This window comes from Prionailurus viverrinus, chromosome A3 (genome assembly GCF_022837055.1).
Source record: "Prionailurus viverrinus isolate Anna chromosome A3, UM_Priviv_1.0, whole genome shotgun sequence".
NCBI classification, from domain to species: Eukaryota; Metazoa; Chordata; class Mammalia; order Carnivora; family Felidae; genus Prionailurus; species Prionailurus viverrinus.
Genome location: NC_062563.1, coordinates 62,623,295 through 62,646,873, shown reverse-complemented (window position 1 = coordinate 62,646,873; position 23,579 = coordinate 62,623,295). Strand labels below are relative to the sequence as shown.

Here is a 23,579-nt window from a genome sequence, read left to right as displayed (position 1 = left end):
ACCCTAAAACCTCTCCTGTTAAAAACAAAACATGTTCATTTAGAAAGTTCATAAAATGCAGAAGAATATAAGGAAAATAAAAGTTACCTGTAATCTCACAAAGTGCTAGCTTTTTGTATGGCAAAAAAATCGAACCATATTGTCTCTTGAGAGATCAAGTAACCTTTTATTCTTCCTCCATTTTTGTGTTTCCGGCTGAGCACAGTGGGGGTAATTATTGAACCACTATTTCCCTCTCTTGTGTCTGGGCTTGAAGTCCTTGGCACAAGTAGGAAATAAAAGATGGCCCCAAGGCTAAATGGTGACCTTCAGGAAGTGGCCCTTACCCACTGCGTAGCAGGGGCCACCTGACCTGACCATGTGTAAGGCGGAGGGCATTCCTCCAGAAAGGCCCTCGGCTCCAGTGGCTGGCAAAGCCATCTCAACTGAGCTTCATTAGCATACTTGGGGGAGGAGGGTCTGAATTCCTCACTCCAGGGAGGCTGGCCGGCCACCTGGCCCCATTTGGCAGGGCTGCCGGGCTCCCGTGTCACTGCTGCATGGGCCATCTCGTCTGTCAAAACACTTCCTGCTGGCAGTCCAGTCTGGGACAGGAAACATGCTGTCCACACAGACCACAGCCGGCTGAGGCAGCTCTGTGAGACGCCTTCCTCTCTCCTCCCCTCTCTCCTGTTCTTTCCCCGCCATTCTCCCATTCTCCGCCCCTCCCCTTTCTCCTGTGCCACTACTCTTCTTCTTTTCCCACAACCCCTTGTTGTTTCTTGTTTTCCCTTTTCATCATCCCCTTTATTAGACACCTTTTCATCACGGCAATGTCAGCCTTTACCAATAGGCAGACAGACACTCAGGCCCAGTCGCCTCATGGCACATCCGGGGCCACATTTCACACAGTTATTTGTGTATAAAGATGTTTTCTACCACACTGCTTACAGAAAGGTTGGAAGTAACATATATGTTGAGAAAAATGAGGAAAACGGTTAAATATGTTGGGGCATCAATGCCATACAATATTATTTCACCATTCACATTATGACTAATTGAGACATTTGGCCTTGTTTGAATACCATATAATACACATTTTGAAGACAACTGAGGAAATCTGAACACTGACTAATATTAACGGTATGAAGAATATGTATTTTTTAGGTGTAATAATGGCATTTAAGTTATATCTAAAGGTAGTCCTAAAAAAAAAAAGGGTAGAGTCTTATCTTTTGACACAAACTGAAATACTTACAGATTAAAGTATATGTGCCTGGAATTTGCTTAAAAATAACCCTGAGGAGATGGCGCACCTGGCTCGCTCGGTTGTTAAACATGCAACTCTCGATTCGGGTCACAATCCCAGAGTCTTAGGATGAAACCCTGCATTGGGCTCTACGTTGAACGTGGAGCCTGCCTGGGATTCTCTCTTTCCCTCTCCCTCTCCTCCTCCCCTGCTCACTCATGCTTTCATGCTCGCTCTCTCTAAAAAAATCCTGAGGGGACAATGTTAGTGGGCACTGGTTGAGATGGAACAAGATTGGCTTTGAGTTGACTGTTGGAAGTTGAGTGATGAGTATGTGGAGAATTATTATACTGTTCTCTCTACATAAAGTATGTAAAGCTTGAAACTTCCCGAGATAGAAAGTTTTAAAGGAAAGACATCAAAATGCCGTTACCTTTATATTATGAAATTAGATGGGTTTAGAATTAATGAAATAGACATAGGAGCCCTAAATAGCTGGAAAAGACAACAAAACTCCTGCTTTCAAGAAATCACGGGGATAGCTCAAGTTCTATGCTCCCTGCTGGCTGGTGTGGGTTCCGTGGACTCCTCTCCATCCCCTTGGCCACCAAGGCCCAGCAGGGCACTGGCCTCATGAGCACGAGTGGACAGCCACTGCACTGAGTCCTACGGGCTTTCTCTCTTATTCTTAGATATATGGATTCACAACTGCAAGTGTTGAGTGTTACTGTGGTAAAGTTTCAAAATTCCCTTAAAAAGCAACACAGGCAGTGGCTATGTGAGAGTGAACGTAAATTTCCTTCCACAGAGGAGAGCAACGGGGCAGCTGTCCAATGTTAACACAGTGTGCACTTATGGCCGGGGACAAACTTTTCACCGTTAGTATTGCACACTGACTGAAGGGTGGTGTCTCCAATGAGCAGATGGAAATGACGATGATGTGCTCTGGAAAACTGCTGGATGGCCCAGAAAGTGGCTCCAGGGTTGATGGAGACAACCCCAAAGGCAGGTATGGTGAGTCTGACTAAAGTTGTTCCATGAAACTGGGGTGTGGGAGAGGAAAAAGCAATATGAATAGGGAAATACACAACTTACCTAGTATTTGCTATAATATAGTCCTTTTCAAAGTATGTGCATCTAAATCAGTAAATTAAATGTTATAAGTAGACATGTGTGACCGTTTCATCTATATCTCTGAAAACAGACGTATCCAAATCGGCTAAAACACGGCTTTGAATTTCCTCATTTGGGGCAGTCCTAAACACTGGGCTCCATGAGGGAGAAGGCCTGGCCATGCCATGCCGACATTTACCTGAGGAAGAGCCCTTCCAGGTGGCTACGTGGCTTCAGGTGTGAACAGTCCAGGATGCAATACAGGGGATGACGCCTGGGTAGAAACACGGTTTCACCGGGATGTACTGGTGGGATGACCTGTAGTGACATGGAGAACCTCTCCACCAGCATCCTGCCAAAGCAAGGAGCCAGAGAGCCAAGGGTCAGGAGGCACACCTGGTCTGCAGCACAGAGGGAGGCTGGGAAGGACTGTAGGTGCCCCTGCCGTGCAGCCAGGGCCTGGTGGAGACAAGACGGGGGGGGGGGGGGGGGGGGGGGGGGGGGGGGGGGGGGGGGAACAGCGCCACCTGCTGATAAAGAAGGAGCCTAGGAGATGCAGACCAAGGAACTCTGCCATCCCACTCTCTGTCATGCATCCCAATCCCTTGCTTGGGACATTAGTCCAGGAGCCAGAAGTCCTGGTCCCAAACCCAGCCCCACCCATTGGCTTTGTTCAGCTCAAACTTTCACTGAGTGCCACGATGCGTAGGTGCCAGGTGCTGAAGGATGAGTCAGTCGTGGGCTGCCACTGCACGCCTAACAGAAAGGTAAACAAAATCACCACAATAGCCTTCAGCAAGTGGGCCAGCCGCAGAGCTGCCTGCACGGTGCTGCCAGGAGCAGAGGAGAGAAGCTCTGGGTGCAGCCAGGGTCAGGGAGGGCATCTGCACAGTGAAGGAGCCTGGACTCTTCTTCTGGAGCACCAGTCCTCAGGCTCTTGTGATCAGGAGGACTCCCCAGGGAGGTCTGCTAAAATGCAGAGTTCTAGGCCCTGCCCTGCCTTATGAGTCTGATTAGTAGATCAGAGCTGGGTCCCAGGGACAGGGAAGGAACAGAAAGAAGAGGGGACACATTCTAACTCTGTAGGGAGAGGGAAAAATTGTCAAGATTTAATGACCCATTTAAGAGGGAATAGTGGGTGAAAACAGCAAGTTTCAGATAGGAAGTGTGTACATGTGTGTGCATAGGTATACACGCAGACATATGCACACACACATTCTTAGACACATTCAACAACCCACATGCATCTGATACACCCAAGTATGAGCTGGAGTCATCCCTAGGGAACAGGATTGGGGGGAGGAATAAGAGGAGACATTTCCTGTTTACTTCATACAACTGTGTTCTGCTTGATTTTTGTAGAGATATAACAGATACACAACACACATTTAACAACAATAATAGCAGCCAAATCAAACAAGCTACAAGCACTGCATCCCCTCCTCTTACTGGAGGATGGCCTGAGCCCTGACAGTGAACTTGGAGGGGGGACAGCACTTGGGGCTCCCATCAGGGTCTGGGACATAAGCAGCTGGCACTGGAAGTGGAGCAGTGTAGCTGGCAGCCCACCGCTCCCCAGATGAAATCTGTCTCACTTTCTGGCCAAGTGACCCAAGGAAAGGTGCTGACGCACGTCATAGGCTCATCCTGAGGATGAAGTGACACAACGCGTGGAAATGACATGAAAATACCAGGGAGATTCTGTCCTGTAGCCTTTTGCAAGCAGCCTCTGCAAACCATCACACAAATGGTAAAATGATCTTCTGTTTTGTTAATTTCTTTGCCATTATGAGTATATACAGCTTAGGTTGTTTTTGTATTTTAAAAAAAGTACAAATTATTAAAAGCCTTTAGGAATTAGGCTCATCTGTAAAAGGGTCTTAGCCCTATCCCCCAAACGATCATACAAAGGGACTTTTGTGATATTAAATATAATGTATGTGCATTAAGAGTTCTGAGATGAGTCTTCCATGTCTAATTGGAGATTTCCTGTGCAGCCCCAAAGAAAGGATAAAGGATGATGTTGTAGTTTAAATATTCCCCCCTCCCCTGCCCCAGCACACATAAGGTCTTTTAACTTTAAGAAATAGAGAATGTAGGATGGCATCTATTCAAGATGCAAGCCAATCCTTAGAGCATGAGGGGATGTTCTGGCTCTGGAAGCTTGTGGGGGTCTCTTCTACAACGGGCATCTGTGGCAGTCATGTGACTCCTGGTCACAGACAACTGTTCTAACAGATGGTGGCTGGCCCCCAGCCCCAGCCTCACCCCTTCCAGACCCACATCTCTCCTTGGCCCCATTCACGGACAGAAGAGGCTGCTGGCTTTGTGTATCCGTGAGTAATTTTCTTTGAAGCAGAATGTTGAACTGTCCCATCAAAAATGATCCCACATCAAAACAACCACCTCAAAGTAGCTGTTGTCAAAAAGGCTTTCTCAAAGTACTACTTGAAAATGTCATGTGCCCAGAAAATCATCAGCGATTTCAAAGCCTGGAACACCTGGCTTAAGCCAGTTCCCCAGATAACTCCCTTCTGTGGGGAATTTCAAAACATCCAAGCCACGACTTCCAGAATCCTTCACTAGAAAGGTGAAGAGCAAGAATAGTTAATTCTTGCTATAGAGATTTTTAAAGACGTTCAAAACGTTTCATTCCAAGGCTATCTATCCATTGAGTAGGACATCTGGGAACAAATCCATGAGTCCCAACTTAGACAATTGTGTTTATCACTTATGTTGCCACCAAGGCACTCTTGTCCAAAGAGGCCTTAGCCCAAACCCAGTGGCTCCATTCAGTCTCCACACTCCACCACATCTGCCCTTTTGGGTTCACCATGTGACTTGCATGACATTCTTTCTCTGGGTCTCTAGGCAGCATGTGAGTAGCTCTCTAACTATCTGGGATGGCTGTTCAAATCTGAACACTCACAGATTTTCACAGTGGAAAGTAAAGGTTAGGAGGCAGGGGTCCTCCCAATCAAGGCCGTAGGTCAGCAAACTACAATCTGTGGCCAACTCCTGCCCATTTCTGTAAACAAGGTTTTATTGCAACACAGGCATGTTTATTCATTTATGCATTGTCTATGGGAGCTTCCCTGTTACAACAGCAGAGTTGAGTGGTTGCAACAGAGAGTGCATGGCCCTCAAAGCCTAAAATATTTACTATTTATGAACACAGAATTTGCTGATCCCTGCTCTAGCCCAGAGATGACTATCAGAAAAACTTGAGAAAAAAAAAAGCACACAGCCAGACAAGGTACTGCTCATAACCATGTCTGGGCAACAAAAGCAACGTAAACCATTTGGAGATCCTAAAATGGAGGCCCCAAAGGAGTCTGTATGTTATCACTCAACATTCCCTTAGTAAGTGGAGGCAGAATGCGAACTTAGAGTATGCATGAAAACTTGACCTATCATTGCTTAGACCAATGCTTACTAACATAACTCAGGCTGACAGAAAAAGCAAAGCCTGAACAGGCAGATGCTCCAGGGCATGGTGACCAACTGCCTGCAGCCACATGGTCACATGAGGTGACCTCATCCCCTGCAGACTCCACCCCAGCCCCTCCTGGAAACTGGGTTCCTGAGGAAAGGAGGGAGGGAGGAAGGTGGGGGGGGGGGAAGAAATGAGAGAGGGAGAGATGCAAGGGGGGGGGAAGGAAGAAAGCAAGAAAGGAAGAAAGGAGGGAGGGAGGGAGGGATGGAAGGAAGGAGGAACCAAGTAAAAGAAAGACATACAGAAAGATCTATTCTGACTTCACTTCCCCCTTCAGCTACTGTGCATTTTTCTCTTCCCACCTCTCCTCTTGTTCTCCTGTGGGACTATTCCAGTTAGGTTTGTCCCCAGCAACCCACCAGAGCTGCTTTTGTCAAGGTCACCATGACCTCTACATTGTGCCCTTGGGCCCCTGTTCTTCTCTGTATACACTCGCTCCCCAGGTGATCTCATCCAATTTGTGGCTTTAAACATCACCTACACATGGTGCCTCCCAAGCTTGCCTCTCCAGATGAGGGTATTCAAGATGTCTCCCTGGTCTCACCTCTGGGATCCCCCAAACGAACTCCTGATCCCACAACTGCCCCACCCCAGCCTTCGTCACTTAGTCTTCCCCAAGTTAGACAACTCCAAACTTCCAGTTGGTCAGGCCCAATCCTAGGGGTCCCTTTCAGCTCCCCTCTTTCTCCCATACCCTCCCCATCCAGTTCACCAATAAATCCTCTTAGTTCCACCCTAAGAATATATCCAGAATTTGCCTACTCCTTACCCCCCCACCCTCACTCCCAGCCACCCTCACTTCTCAAGATTACTGCCATGGCTCATTTGCCTGTCTTTCTTCTTCTGCCCTCGCCACACCCCACCCCCATGCTCCCCAGTCTATTCTTGACACAGAGGCAGAGGATCCTGCTTGGAGCAGTGGCGGCCGGCTCACACAGGGGAAAAGCTCAGATGTCAAGCCCACCCTTATTCTCCCTGACCTCCTCTCCCCTGCCCTCCCCTCCAAGGCTGCAGGTAAGTTCCCCCTGCAGGGCCCCCAGAGCTGCTTCGCCCCTCCTTCTTAGGGCTCTGCCAGAAGCCAGCCAGCTGCTCACCGAGGCCTTCCCTGACCCTCAAGCACAACCTCAGGCCTTCCACACTCCTTATACCACCTCTCTCTCCTTTCTCCTGAGCACTCGTCACCTATCTTCACTCAGGAGGGCAGAGATTTGTCTGGTTTTGTTTTTGCTGAATCCCAAGGGTCTGTAGAAGAGCCTGGCACAAAGTTGGCATTAATAGATGCTTTCTGGCTGGCTGGATGGCTGGCTGGACAGGTGGATAGACGGGTGGCTAACAGAGTACCCTGAAGATGGATTCAACTGTGGTCCCTCAGCATCTCTGAGACACACTGGTTCAGGTAACACCAGCCCACCCCCAGCCAATGGCCCAGTTAAATCATGGCCAGGAGACCCCCACCCACATGACAGCACTGACAAAAGCCATCTTCTTTTCTCCAAACAGGGGAAGATGAAAAATGTCATATGGCCATATTCTCCCCTTGAAAGACAGTTTTCTCTTAGACTGCAGTTTTGTACAGTTATTTTCCCAAGAGATCTGGTTCTATAAATCTGAGCAGACAACCGGGGCAGAGCAGGCTGTGTTTTTATAACTCCATGTCCTCAAAGGCCCCCACTGGACGCTGACACACAGTAGGTAATCAAATATTTCTGTAACCAATGAATGAATATAGGGGTTTTTTGGGTTTTTTTTTAATGTAGGTTTAAGAAAAGGAGGCAGCTTGATAACTCATAAATGTACACAAATTGCTGGTAAACTGTCTAAAACCGAGAGCCAGTTGACAATCCTCTGCCTTGAGAGGTGGATGCAGGGACTGCCCCCGCCCCCTCCCCCCCCAGAGTGGATGGGCCCTTGCCCCTTCTTGTGCCCACTACCCCCCACCTGTGCTCAGGTGTGAGAGGCGCCTCATCTTTAGCCAGATCCAGGGAGTAGAGGTCAGGACAATCATGCAGAAGCAGCTTCTCTCGCTCCTGCTCCAGGGCCTGTTCCCTGCAGAGAGATGAGAGCCGACAACAGAGGTCAGCGCTGTCCCCAGTCATCCAACCCTGATACTGGGTTAGGCCTAGGAATGGGGGCCACGGTCCTGAACTCCTGCATAAAGGCCTTCAATGTTAGATTTGGATGGGGCAGGGGAGAGGCATCACGTTGCATCCATTGCACTCTCTCTGAATAAGCAGATAAGAGCAGACAGGCCTCAAGGAAAGTTTTCACCACACAGCTTCAAACATGCCTTTGTTTGTGTGCCTTGTTTTGGATTTGCCCACTTTTTAACACATCACATCGAGGCCTGTGCCTAGCTCCTTCTCCTCCTCCTGGGGTCGGGCCACACTGACCTGGAGAGGTCCCAGGTTCATGGCTCCCAGAGCCCCTGACACATGGCCTGCCTCTCCAGCCCCAGGGGCAGTTCTCCAGGTCCTGCTCATTCCCTTCCTCTCCCTACCCTGTGGCCTCTAGCCCCAGAGGTCTGTTCCCACCACAGCCTGCATGCCTACCATTATCTTGCTAGATACCTGACTCCCTCACCTCCCTCCTGCCCTAACCATACTAAACTCCCAAGCAGGTACAAGTGCATCCTTCGGCCTTCTGGATCCTTGCTTCCACAACAACCAGGGAGCCTCCCCAGCCCTTGGCCTCCCCCTCCAGGTGCTCGCCCTGGCTTTCCCCAAAGGTCCTCAGTTCCTAAAGATTTTATCTCCAGCCCAGGCCGCTGTCTGGAGTTCAGATCCTCCTAGCCAGCCACAACTGGATGATTTCCAGCTGAATGTGCCCAGGATCCTCTGAAGCCACACGTCTGGGTCTGAATTCCCTTCCACACAGGTCCCAGAGCCCCAGCCACCCAGGTCAGCAGATTCATCACAGCCCTACCACCTTCCTCCCAAGACCCCACCCAATCACTGTTCACCCTCCTTCCTCTCTCACCCTTCCCATCCATTCTCCATAATGTAGCCTGAGCGATCTCTGAAACACAGCAGGAATCACATCACTATCTCCTTAAAATTCTCCCAACTCAACCTTGTGTTCATGAGGCTTCTCGTGACCCAGCCCTGGTTCACATCTTGGCTGTACCTCCTGCCATGTGGACCACCAACCCCTACTCTGCAGTGCTGAGAATTCCAGTTCTAGTCAGCCACCAGAATTATCTGCCGTACCCACCTTCACATGTGTGGTCACCCATGCTGCCCCCCAAATCTTCTTATCCTCCAAAGTTCAGAGATAAGGATACCTGCGGGGAGCCTCTTCTGACCCCCAGGTTAAATCAGGTGTCAGTATTCCAGGCCCCTCCACAGCAACTTTCTAGCATGGGAGATAGTGGAATCATTCAGTTAGATCTCCAGGTGAGAGGCTCCTGTACAATCACTTCCACCTTTCTGGCACCTGGCACAGGACCTAGCCGAGTGAGAACCTCCCAGTGCCAGGTGCCTCGATGAGCTTTACTTGCCTGCATCACCATCGTGGCAATAGTTGGGCTATACATCTCCGTCAAAGCTGCCTGCCTTTTCCCCTTCTCGCCCACGGAACACTTGAGTGGGAGCTGAGAGGCTGCCACATGGGCATGAATTGGGCAGAAGAGAGCAAGGGATTCTCCTTGCATCCCACCCACAGTAACCCTGAACAAGGGCTCTGGATGTGTCAGAGGTCTGGGGCTCTCTGCCTTCAAGATGCCCCCCTGCAACTCGGCTGCCGTACCACGTGCTCACTATTGATCAGAGCACACAGGACGCTCCAGGAGACACGCCGTGTAGGAGTGCAGCAGGCTGCTTGATCCTGAGGCGAGTTTGCTGGGAGTCTTAGAGGACAACCACCCCCCCCCAAATTGCTGCCAACCCCATAGAATGAACATCCCAAGATGGACCCTTTTCCACGCTTACCGCTTCTCCTGTAGTAAGTAATCTAAGCTATTGGCATAGCTCTCCGAGGCTCCAGAGGTGAACTAGAGAAACAGGAGGTGAGAATGGGAGACAAACAGAAAGACAGACAGATAGAAGGGGAAAAAGAATAAAAGTTAATCTAAATTAAGCCCTTTATTTATTTTATTTTTCTGAATAGGCAACCCATTCAAATGATTAAAAAATCAAGAGGGATAAAGGCATATAGTAAGATGTCTTGCCTCACCTGCATCCCCAGCCAGCCAGGTCCCTCCCCACAGGTGACCACAGGTGTTTGCTCCTTGGTGTGCTTTCAGAGACATTTTATCCACAGACAAGCAAACACTAGTACATTATAGACTCCCTTCTGCCACCACCCGTAACACAAATGGCAGCAAACTATGAACCCTATTTTATACTTTGCTCTGTTCAATGAGTAGGATGTCTTTCATTTTTTAAATTATTTAAATTCAAGTTAACATACAGTGTAGCATTGGTGTCACAAGTAGAACCCAGTGATTCATCACTTACATATAACACCCAGTGCTCATCCCACCAACTGCCTTCCTTAATGCCCATCACCCATTTGGCCCATCCCTCCATCCACCTCCCCTCCAGCAACCCTCAGTTTGTTCTCTGTATTTAAGAGTCTCTTAGGGTTTGCCTAATTAATAGTATGTCTTGAGGGCATTCCATATCAATACTAAAGAGATAAGTTAAAAAAAAAAATTTCGGGGCCCCTGGTGGCTCAGTTGGTTGAGCGTCCAACTTAGGCTCAGGTCATGATCTCACGGTCTGTGAGTTTGAGCCCTCCATTGGGCTCTGTGCCGACAGCTCAGAGCCTGGAGCCTGTTTCGGATTCTGTGCCTCCCTCTCTCTCTGACCCTCCCCCGCTCATGCTCTGTCTCTCTCTGTCTCAAAAAAAATAAATGAACGTTAAAAAAAAATAAATAAATAAAACACCACAAACCTTTCTAATGTAGGACTAGAACATAATATATTAATTCCCTAGTGGTGGGCATTTAGATTACTGACAATCTTGGGCTATTACAATAATTAAGTCCTATTCTCAGAATAAACTTCCTGGATCCGTGTCCCCACAGTCTACCTATAAACAGCTATAAATTCTCACCTAGCTTAAAGCTCATCACTAAAGTTTCCATTTAGGCATGTCAATCCACTGACTAGAGTTAGCCCAAGTCTTTGTGCCTGGCCTAGCCTAGACCCAGGCACCGAGGTCCCTCTTTTGCCCGGGTGGATAACCCCAACCTTAGCCTCAAAAGCCTTGAAGGCTCCCACACAGAAGTGGGATCCAATTTGGCACCACCCCAAGCCATCTGTTAGCAGGGACTAGTAGCAGATATAAGGGGAGAGATGCATCCTAGCCACAAGGGTTCATAGATGGGGAGAGGTTGGGGGTATGCAGTTGAGGAGGGATGGTTAGGGGCAGGTGGCCGACAAAGGGCAGTTGGGATATGGCCAAGGGAGAATGGCCAAAAAGGGGGTGGTCTGGAGGTGACTGAGGAGAGGTAGCAAGGAGAGGAGGCCAAGGGGTGGCTATTGGCTTACCAAGGTGTGGGTGTCCACCACTGGAGCTGTAGCCTTCTGGCTTGGGCCTGCCATGTTCCCGAACAGCTCCTCCAGTGAGGTCAGGCTCCCCTGGGGGTCCAAGTCCTGGGGCTCCTGGCCTAACTCCTCAGGCAGCTGGGGAGCCCATGTCCTCAGGCCCTGAGGGCCCCCTGGCCTTAGCCACCTCTGTGCTGGGGCCCCCCTGCTGGCCTGTGGTACTCTCAGGTTCAGGAACTCTATGGGTGGTGGGCTCCAATCAGTGGGGAACATGTCCCCGGCTGCATGCACTTTGCGCTTCTTTGACAATTTGGGAGTTGGAGCTGAGGTGGGACTGCAGCGCCGCCGGGTGGAGTGGAGGAGCCCCTGGTGCAGAGCATGGTCGAAGCAGCTGCTCTTCAGGTTAGGCAACAGGGTGGGTGCCACAGTGGCTGCCTGGACCCCTGTGGAGGGGACAGAGTATTATGGTATTCCACCACCTGCCCACCACGATCCCAGCCACCGTGCCATGCTGGGTGAGGAGAGGGGACAACTCAAGATTGCTGTGGGCAGGATGCAAGGGGAACACCTCAACCGTGGGTTGTCCACTTCCTTGTGGCCCTAAGCCTCAGAATGGCTCTACCTGTACAGGTAAGAGTGCCTACCTTCTCTCTGAGGAAGGGCTAGCAGAGTCTTCTGGGTCCTGGCCATCTGCAAACTGCTGGACGTTCTGTCCTAGAAAGAATGGCTTGTCAGGTGAGGTGAGCCTCCAGAAGAAAGCTAAATGCTCTGAAGTCCTAGATTCCCTAGAGAGGAGGGCAGGGCCCACTGGTGCCCAGGAGGGAAATCCCCCTCCAGTTCTACCCCAAGGACCAAGCTTGTGCACCATGAAGATCAAGTTGCTGAGGTGAAAGGGGCTCCATGTGACCTCTCATTTCAAGGATGTGATAGGCAAGTGTAAGGACATCAACATTTTTTTAAAACCTGCATAAAATCAAAACTAGCGTAAGTCCACAGGAAAGTTGTGTACTGAGAAGACACTCTGCACGTCTTGCTTGTTTGGTGTCACCCCCATAAAGGTTGTTTGCTCCCAAGGGACAGAGCAGGGCTATTTAGTCCCCGCCATTTTCCCAGAACCAGCACAGACCTGGCACACAGTAGGGCTTGGTGCGTTTCTGTTGAATGAATGAGTTAAAGATACCCAGAGGTGGTACAACAAGCCCCCTCCAGTGTTAGGAGCTGCCCTTCCTCAGCTAAGATGGGCCATGCCTCACACACACAGACACCTCTCATCATATCAGATTCAGGATCAGATCAACTGAAATGCAGATGAAAGGCGAATATCTGAATGAGCTAATGACCAAATGAAACAACCATTTACAAAAAACACAAACACTAACTCAACCAGGATTCAAACTCAACAACAGTAGAAACCACTCAAATCAATATGACTCTGAAGTATTCTTCAATGACAATGAAATCATAAAAAATTAAAAATTCATAATAACAAATGTTGACAAGGCTATGAAGAAATATATTGCTGTTAATACTGTAAAATGATTTATTCTTTTTAGAGAGCAATTGATCAACATAAAAATAACTGCAAGATGCGCCTGGGTGGCTCAGCTGGTTAAGCGTCTGATTCTTGATTTTGGCTCAGGTCATGATCTCACCATTCATGAGATGGAGCTCCGCATGGGGCTCTGTGCTGACAGCGGAGAGCCTGCTTAGATTCTCTCTCTCCCTCTCTCCCTTTGTCCCTTCCCCACTCTCTCTCTCTCTCTCTCTCTAAATTAATAAATAAACATTAAAAAAAATAACTACAAAAATGTTCACACCTGGGAGAAGAGAACCCCAGAAACTTGTTCCTCCATGAAAGCAATAATTAAGCGGACAAAATCTGTCAGAACCAATACTTACAGAACTCTGGAATCTAATAAGAAACTGATAACAACCAGGGAATGAAGGCTTAATGAAGAAAGAAGCTGCTAAATTTCAGTAAAATTATGTTTGGGCTTTTGAACTTACCTGCCTATCATCCCCCACCCCCAGCTAAGAGGCAGTTGTGGAGGCTGGGTTCCCGGTGTGGCTTGTTGGTGCCACGGGGGCAAGATAAGCTTTATTCTCAAAGAATTGTGGTGGTGTGTTTTAGCCTGTCCCCTGGCGGCTCCTGGCTCCCCCGGGGGATCAACTCATCAACTCTGGGTCTTACCTTTGTTTTGTCCCACTTGGAACTTTCTCAGGGCTGGAGTGGCCTCCTGGGCAGTACTTGTTGAAACTATTTAAAAACAAGGGGACCACCACAACCACCTGGGGCAAAGGATAACAGGTAGGGCAAGCAGCCGACAGTCTGCAAAGTCTGAAAAGGAAGAGGCTGAGGAAGGAGATACATGTTGGAGTAAAAGTTTTAAAAAGCTCCCACGTAAACCCGAGAGTCCAAAAGGCCACATGATTGCCCAGGGTTAACGTGTGCTTAGGAAAGACCTGAGAAGACCATAAGTTTTTACCTCTGGCTGATCATTAGGCTCCACATAAGCAGAAAGTGAAGGCTTAGGCAGAGTTGCATAAGGTCTGCCTAAGCTTTGAAGGAGTACTCCAACACAGAACCAATCTTTAAAGACCAGAAGAGTTTTATTGTGGTGGTGGCGGCAGCAGCATTTAAGGGACTTTCTAACAACTTACCAGTTAACCACCAAGTTAAAGGAACTGGGACTTTAGTGACTACACACAACAAAATAATAATGTCTTTACAAAAAATAGCTTAGAAAAATCACTAAACAAACAACTACAACTCACAGCAACCAGCAACAGCAAATTCAGGTGGGGGGTAATCCTATTTACACAGTTACTGCATTATAATAGTCAAAGTGGATAATTTTCAACAAAAATTACAAGGAATACAAAGAAATAACAAAGTATGGCCCATTCAAAGACAGAACAAAGAAAGGAAAGAAACTGTCCCTAAGAAAGCCCAGGCACTGGACTTTAGACAAAAACTTTAAATCAACTGCCAAATATGCTCTAAGAACTGAAGGAAACGATGACAAAGAACTAAAGAAACCAGGGGAGAATAAGGTCTCACCAAATAGAGAATATGAATAAAGATAAAGAAATTATAAAAAGGAAGTAGACAGATGTTCTGGAGTCGAAAACTATAAAAATTGAAATGAAAAACTAAGTAGAAGGCTTCAACACCAGATGTGAGCTAGCAGAAGAATCAGTGAACTTTTATTTGGGTCAATTGAGATGATCAGTTCTGAGGAACAAAATGAAAAAAAGAATAAGATGAACAGGGCCTCGGAGACCAGTGGGACACCATTAATTATATCAATAGATGCATAATAGGAGTCCAAGGAGTAGAGACAGAGATGGCAGGGGTGGGGTGGGGTGGGGTAGAGGGGGACAGAAAGAATATTGCACTTCCAAGAAGCTCAACAAATTCCAAGTAGGATAAATTCAAAGAGATCTACACCTAGATACGTCATAATGAAACTTTTAAACACCAGGGAGAGAATCTAAAAAGCAGGAAGAGACAATGCTTCATCACCTACAAGGGAGTCTCAATAAGATTAACAGGTGATTTCTTATCAAAAACCATGGAGATCAGCAGACAGTGAGATGAAATATCCAAAGTAAAGACAGAAAAGACTATGGACCAAGAATGCTGTCTCCCACAAAACTATCCTTCAAAAAAGGAGAAATGAAGATATTCCCAGATAAACAAAAACTGAGAAAATTTCTTTCTAACAAATTTGTTCTATCAGAAATACTAAAGTATATCCATCGGGGTAAAGTGAAAGGAAGGATATTAGAGAGTAACTTGAATCCACATGAAAAAAAAAGAACAGTGATAAAGATAAGAACACGGGTATACATAAAAGACAGTATAAATGTAGTTTTTATTTGTAACTCTTTTTCTCCTATCTTATTTAAAATACAACTGCATAAAGCAATAATTACAAATCTGTCTTTATGGGAAAACAATGTCTAAAGATATAATTTACATGACAATAACAGCACAAAGGAGGGGGTGGGAATAGAGCTACACAGTTGTAAAGTTTTGTATCTTATTGAAATTAAGTTGGTATTAATCTGAACTAGACTGTAAACTATGTGATATTTATAGGTAAGTAAAAATGCAAGTATTACTGTATTTTTGCTCTGTAATTCTTCTCCTTTCCATATTGATTTAAAAGACAAATGCATAAAACCACAATTACACATCTATGTTAATCAACACACAATGGTTCAAAGATGTAAATTGTTACAATAAAAACATAAAGGGGAGGGATGGAATTGTATAGGAGCAGAGTTTTTGTATATACTGAAGCTAAATTGGTAATTTTTTTAAAGTTTATTTATTTATTTTGAGAGAGAGAGAGAGAGTAAGTGGGGAAGGGGCAGAGAGAAGGAGAGACAGAATCCCAGCAGGCGCTGTGCTGTCAGCACAGAGCCTGATGTAAGGCTCGAACTCACAAACTGTGAGATCATGACCTGAGCCAAGATCAAGAGTTGGACGCTTAACCGACTAGGCCACCCAGGCGCTCCTGAAGCTAAACTGGTATTAATTCAAACTAGTTTGTTACAAATTTAAGATATAAATTATACTTTCCAAGGTAGCCACTAATAAAATAATTGGAAACAGAAATGAGCAAAGAGCCAAAATGGTACACTACAAAACAGCCAATTAAACATAAAAGAAGGCAGTAATGGAGGAACTGAGGAACAAAAAAGATGTAAGGTACACAGGAAACAAAATAGCATAATGGCAGAAATCCTTTCATATCAATAACTAGCTTAATTGTAAATGGAGTGAGCTCTCAAATCAAAAGGCAGATATTACCAAAATAAATTAAAAAAACATCCAACTATATGCTATCTGCTAAAGACTCACTATAACCACATAGGTTGAAGGTGAAAGGAAGAGATACCCCATGCAAATAGAGACCCAAAGACAGCTGAAGTAGCTATACATTAGTATTTGTCTGGTATTAACCAGACAAAATAGACTTTAAGTCAAAAATTACTGAGACAAAGAAAGCCTTTATATATTGATGTAAGGGTCATTCATCAAGAAGACATAACAATGAGGGGTGCCTGGGCAGCTCAGTCAGTTAAGCATCCATGACTCAGGTCATGATCTCACAGTTTGGGAGTTTGAGCCCCATGTCGGGCTTGCTGCTGTCAGTGCAGAGCCGACTTTGGATCTTCTGTCCCCCACCTCTCTCTGCCCACCTGACTCTCATGTGCTCTCTCAAAAATAAATAAACATTAAAAAGAAAAGACATAACAATTATAAACATACATGCAACTAAAAACAGAGCTCCAAAATGGAAGCAAATTGGCAAAGCTGAAGGGAGAAATAGTTACAAAATGATAGCTGAAGGATTCAATATCCTCTTTTCAATAATGTAACTAGATAGAAGATCAAAAGAAAATATAGGACCTGAACAACACCATGAACCAAGTAGAAATAACAGACATCTACAGAACTCTTCACTCTGCAATAGCAGAATACACATTCTTTGCAAGTACACATGGAATTTTCTTCAGCATTGATCATGTTAGGCCACAAAACAAGTCTCAATAAATTTAAAAAGACTGAAATCCTATAAAGCATCTTTCCTGATCACAATAGAAACTAGACGTAAAAAACAAAAGTGGGAATTTCACAAATATGTAGAAATAAAACAACACTTAAATAACTAATGGATCCAAGAAGAAATCATATGAGAAATTAAAAACTACTTAGAGGTAAGCGAAAACAAACACAACATACCAAAATGTATGGGATGCAGTGAAAGCAGTGCTCCCAGGAAAATGTATAGCTGTAAACACCTGCATTAAAAAAGAAGATTGTTAAGGGACGCCTGGGTGGCTCAGTTGGTTGAGCACCCGACTTTGGCTCAGGTCATGATCTCACAGTTCATGAGTTCAAGCCCTACGTTGGGGTCTGTGCTGACAGTTCAGAGCTCAGAACCTAGAACCTGCTTTGGATTCTGTGTCTCCCTCTCTCTCTGGCTCTTACCCACTCATGCTCTGTCTTTTTCTCTCTCAAAAATAAATAAACATTATTAAAAAAAAAGAAGTTGTTAAATCGGTAACCTAACTTTATACTGTAAGGAACTAGAAAAAGAAAAGCAAACTAAACTCAAGGCTTGCAGAAGGCAGGAAACAATGAAGATTGGTGGGGAAGCAAAAGTAGAGAACAGAAAAAAAAAACAACAGAGATAATCAACAAAGCCAAAAGCTGGTTCTTTGGAAAGACCAACAAAATTGACAAACCAAACCAGACTGACCAAAAAAAAAAAAAAAAAAAAAAAGAGAGAGAGAGAAACTCATATTACTAAAATCAGAAATGAAAGACATTACTATCAACCTCAGAAATAAAAATGATTAAAAGGGAGAATACTATGAACAATTGCACAAATTAGGTACCTAGGTGAAATGGACAAATAATATACTTAGGAATAAATTTAGGAAAATTTAAACTTTGAAAATGACAGAACATTGTTGAAAAAAATTAAAGAAGACGTACCTTAATAGAAAGACATCTTGCATTTGTGGACTGGAAGGCTTAATATCATTTAAGATGGTAAACTCCTTGAAGTGGTCTATAAAATCAATGCATCCCTATCAAAATCCCAAAGGCCTTTTGGGGCAGAAATGGAAAAAGCAATTCTAAAATGCATATAAAAACACATGGGACCTTGAAGAAATTTTGAAAAAGAAAAACAAAGTTGGAAGACTCAAATTTTCTGGTTTCTAAACTTACTACAAAGGGTGGTGGGAGAGACAGGCAAACCATAAAAGAGACTCTTAACTGTAGAGAACAAACTGAGGGTTGCTGGAGAGGTGGTGGGTCGGGGTTGGGCTGCATGGGTGATTGGTACTATGGAGGGCACTTGCTGGGATGAGCAGTGGGTGTTGTACGTAAGTGATGAATCACTAAATTCTACTCCTGAAACTAATATTACACTATATGTTAACTAACTGGAATTTAAATAAAAACTTGAAATAAACAAAAAACCTCAAAAGGCACAGTAATCAAAACAGTGTGGTACCAGCAAAAGGGTAGACATATATATCAATGGACTAGAACTGAGACTCCAGAAATAAATATATACATCTATGATCAATTGATTTTCAACAAAGATGCAAGATCTTTTAAAGGTTTTAGACTCTCTTCAACAAATGGTGCTAAAACAACTGGACATCCATATGCAAAGGAATGACACCAGACCCTTGTCTCACCAGATACCACACAACAATTAACTCAAAATAAATGGAAAATCTAAATAAAAGTATTAAAACTATGCAACTCTGAGAAGAAACGGCAGGGGTAAATCTTTATGACTCCAGGTTGGCCAACATGGTTTCCTAGATATGATACCAACAACACAGGCAGCAGCAGCAGCAGCAACAACAACAACAAGATATATTGGATTTCATCAGAAGTTAAAAATTTTCCCTTCAAAGGCTACTACTAAGAAAATGAAAAGACAACCTACAGAGTGGGACAAAATATTTGCAAATCATATAAGTCTGATAAGGGTTTAGTATCCAGAACATATGAAGAACTCTTACAGCAATAAAAAGACAAAAAGTCCAGTTAAAAAGTAAGCAAAAGATTTGAATAGGCATTTTCAGAAGAATCTATACAAATGACCAAAAAGCACATGAAAAGATGTTCAATGTCATTAACCACTTTATTAGGGAAGTGCAAATCAAAAACATAATGAGACACGACTTCACACCCAGTAGAATGGCAGCCAACCAACCAACCATTCAATCAATAACTAGTGTTGGTGAGGACTGGAGAAACTGGAACCCTCATCCACTGCATGTGTGAATGTAAAATGGTGCAGCCCTTGTGGAAAAGAGTCTAGTAGTTACCCAGTAAGTTAGACATAGAATTACCATTTGACCCAGTAATTCTACTCAAGGTAGAAATGACAACAGGTACTGAGACAAATCCTTGCACATGAATGTTCACAGTGGCACGACTCACACAGGCGAAAGGTGGAAACAGTACAAATGTCCATCAACTACTGAGTGGATAAACAAAATATAGGACAGCCATACAATGGATTATTGAGTCACAAAAAGTAATGAAGCACTGTTATATGCTATAACAATGGATAAACCTCATAATCATTATGCTTAGTGAAAGAAGCCAGACACAAAGGTCTCCTATTGTATGGACGATTCTCTTTACATGAAATGCCAGAATAGGCAAATCCATAGAGACAGAAAGTAGATTAGTGGTTTCCAGGTGCCGGGTGCTGGGGTGGAAGGGGGAAGGGCGGAGAAATGGAGCATGACTGCTCAATGGGTACAAGGTCTCCTTTTTGGATGATGGAAAAACACTCTGGAACTCAACAGTGCCAATGATTGCACAACACTGTGAATTTACTAAATGCCCCAGAATTTCAAAATGATTAAAATTGCAAGTTTTATGCTATGCATATCTTACCACAAGAAAGGACAAATAAATATACAAATTATTCGGGGGTGGGGTGGGGAAATACACGTGAAATTATGTGAAATAAGTAGAGGACAGCATAACTTGGTAGAAATCCTGGAATAAAAAAAAAGTACTTATACATGAAATAACCACATTAAGGATTTATGGGTGCAATTTTTGCACAATTGTTAAATAACGAACTATTCTAAATTTGTGCCTAAGTACTGAAAGGCAGCATCAGATGTTTGTAGGGGCCCAGTAAGAAAAGGAAGATACTAAGAATTATCCTCTGCCCTGGTTCTGACACCTTGCCCTCCTTTGGACCTTTAGAGAGGTGTTGCACATGACCGCCCATCCTTCCGTTCACCAGTGGAATTTTTTGGTTTTTTTTCCTGCCTTCAAAAACAACCAGTTTCTTTTCCTTCTACACCCTCTTTTCCTTCCAGTCCTTCCTGAACATCGCTTCTGATTCAACCTTCTTAGACCTAGGGCATCAACTCAATTGTGTAACTTCCTCTGCTCAGAAGCCACTGCTGAACAAAGGTGTACCAGGACTCTTCAGAAGGTGATGAAAATATCCTTTATCTTAATCATGGTAGTTGTTACTCAAACTAAATACATTTGTCAGAGCTCACTGAACTGCACATCTATAGAAAGTGAATTTTACTGTAATGAAATTACAGCTTGATAAACCTAACTTATCCCCAGCTTCCACTTAGCAAAAGTGGAAGTTGAGACCAACTTTTCAACATATAAAATTATTTCCACATTAGAAACCATCTGGAGGGATGCACAAGATGCAAATTCTGTTAGGGGCACCTGGGTGGCGCAGTTGGTTAAGCGTCCGACTTCAGCCAGGTCACGATCTCGCGGTCCGTGAGTTTGAGCCCCGCGTCGGGCTCTGGGCTGATGGCTCAGAGCCTGGAGCCTGTTTCAGATTCTGTGTCTCCCTCTCTCTCTGCCCCTCCCCCGTTCATGCTCTGTCTCTCTCTGTGCAAAAATAAATAAACATTGAAAAAAAAATTAAAAAAAAAAAAAAAAGATGCAAATTCTGTTAAATGAATGAAAATGCTCTTGGGATGACCACAGCCATCTTTGTGTTATAAAGTGTCCCTTGTTGGCCTTCCCAGTTCCATGAGGCTTCCTAAGGTGCTCCTGCCAAGGAATCACTGAACTTCCTCTTGCAAAGGAGTGTGATAGGGTGTGGCCAAGGCTCTTAGGAGTCCTGATGGTATATGTTCTCCCTCTGGGGTGATTCTTGGGCCAGGATATGTTTTGTACCTAGGAGGCACCTTTGGGCTTGGGGAAACAAAAAGGACCAGAGAGGGGCCCAGGGTAAAGAGAGCCAGAAGGATGCATGACCCAAGCAGAAGATATAGTCTTGGACAGGAGGGCAGTTTGTCCATAAGACCCACAGAACAGGAGGGCAGGCAGGGTGTCAGGGCAAAGAAGCATCAGGGTGCATGAACTAGCTTGGGCTGCCATAACAAATACCACAGGCTGGGGGACTTAAACCACAGACACTTATTTTCTCACAAAATAAAGGCTCTCTGGAGGCTCAAAGTCCAAGATCAAGGTGTTGGTAGGGTTGGTTTCTTCTGAACCACTCTCCTTGGTTTGTGCACGGCCATCTTCTGTGTTGCCACATGGTTTCTGGTCTGTGTCCTAACCATCTCTCCTCATAAGGATACCAGTCCTATTGGATTAGGGTCCACCCCCAATGACTTCATTTAGCCTTAATTATCTGCTTAAAGGCCTTATCTCCAAATACAGCCACATTCTGAGGTAGTTAAGACTTCAACCTATGAATTTTAGGGGGTCAATTTAGCCAATAACAGTGTATTTGGCACCAACAGCCCTGAGCTCCATAGAAGGTGGTGGAGGCCTCTGCAAACATTAAAAATCCTTTGTTTGTATCAGAAAGGGTGATACTGAAAGTCCAAGAACTTTCCAATGTTCCTGATTTGGCACCACTTTGCTGCCAACACGGCCATGACATGAGCATGATCAACGAGACATCATCAGCTCAAGCAACCAAAACTTGTGACATTCTAACCAAACTCTCAATGGTTTAATATGTAAGTGGGATCTCAGGTAAAGATCAGCAAAAGAATTTGCCCTTATAACCAGAAGTATCTGAAAAGCTGTTTGGTCCATAAATAACCAATGTCTATGTCCCTAAGGACCTGAGGAGATTAAGACCCTGCAGAGGATGAGAAATATGCACAGAGAAGGAGGTGTAAGCACAGTGATCATACCTCCTGCTTTTTTATGGAAGCATTTTAACCGACAAATGGCAAAGGTGGTCAGTAGCAAAGTTTGTAAAATCCTATAAAAGTTAAAAGAACAATAAAATATTTCCTTGCTTACTGATCATACAAGGAAAAGGGCTTTGGGAAATAGCCTGGCAGTTCCCCAAATGGTTAAACACAGAGGTACCATATGGCCCAGACATTCCATTTCTAGGTATAAATGAGAGAGAAATCAATACATATGTCTGCACAAAATCTTCTCCATTAATAATAATCCAGCAATATTTTTCACGATAGCTAAAAAGTGGAAACAACCCAATGGCCATCAGTTGTTGAAAGGACAAACAAAATGTGGTATATCCATATAATGGAGTATTATTCAGCTATAAAAATGAAGTACTGACTCATGCTACAACATGCATGGACCTTGAACATAATACATAAAATGAAAGAAGACTGACTTATAAAACCACATCCTGTGTGGTTCCATTTGTATGAAATGTCCAGAACAGGCAAATCCAGAGTGTTATAAAGCAGATTAGGGCTGGAAGAGAGAAGGGAAGTTGGGGGGTGACAGGTAAGGGATGCAAGGTTTATGTCTGGGGTGCTGAAAATGTTCTAAAATTGATTTCAGAACATGGATGACTTATATGGTATGTGAGTTACATCTCAATAAACTAGTTTTTTTACTTGTTTTTAATTTTTATTTTTAATAATTGATTGATATTTGACAGAGAAAGCAAGCCAGCACACAAGTGGGGGAGAGGGGCAGGGAGGAGAGAGAGAATCTCAAGCAGGCTCCATATTCAGCATGGAGCCCGATGCCAGGCTTGATCCCATGACTGTGGGATCATGACCTGAGCCAAAATCAAGAGTTGGATGCCCAACCGACTAAGCCACCCAGGCGCCCCTCACCTTTTTAAGTTTATTTGCAAAATCTTTTTTTTTTCTTTTAAAGAAAGTACAAGTAAAGTAAAACTGAAGGTCCACACTGCTGTTGCTGCTAACCTTCCAAGAGGACAAAGGAGTGAGACATCGGGAAGCTGGAAAACATGCTAAAAGCCCTTCTCATTATAGATGCTACCGAAGAAGAAAGAAAAGAAAGAAACAAAGAATAAAAAGTATTACTAAAATCTCCCAGTAATATTCTATGCAAGTGATTATGCCTTTTGAGAATACAGGGTTGGGGGGTTAGGGCTATTCTTTAAAAACCCTTTTACTTGGGGAACTGAGAGTATACCAAGTTGAGTCTGGAACAGTTGCTAAAGACAAGAAAACTGCCTTGCCCCAAGTAAATGTTTCAGTGTTCAGAAGTCCACAGAGATGATAAAATATAAAAAGAATCAGAAACTGCTGATGCATTGAGACCAAGTCTATGCGGCAAAAACTGCGCGCAACTGGGACGGTGGGAGGGAAGGATATTTTCTGCTTTTCAATTGGTTTCTTTTCTGAGCACAAGTGCTTTCTATGTCCTCCTAACAATGCAGAGCCCACTAAGTGTGGATACACAACACCAGCCTTTGTTCCACTTCAGAGTTGACAGTTTTTGCTATTC

At 44.6% G+C, this 23,579-nt stretch overlaps 1 protein-coding gene across 7 annotated transcripts in view; it reads right to left on the bottom strand.

Moving 5' to 3' along the window:
- The window catches only part of FAM178B (family with sequence similarity 178 member B), a 113,906-nt gene that overhangs the window by 78,730 nt on the left and 11,597 nt on the right, over positions 1-23,579 (bottom strand). For all 7 annotated transcript variants that reach the window (XM_047853407.1, XM_047853411.1, XM_047853414.1 and 4 more), the window contains exons 2-6: positions 11,971-12,040; positions 11,330-11,769; positions 9,764-9,825; positions 7,776-7,883; positions 2,541-2,693 (exon numbers count right to left, since the gene is read on the bottom strand). In XM_047853407.1, the coding sequence (XP_047709363.1) occupies positions 2,541-2,693; positions 7,776-7,883; positions 9,764-9,825; positions 11,330-11,769; positions 11,971-12,040 (833 nt within the window). The remainder of the gene's footprint in view (positions 1-2,540; positions 2,694-7,775; positions 7,884-9,763; positions 9,826-11,329; positions 11,770-11,970; positions 12,041-23,579) is intronic.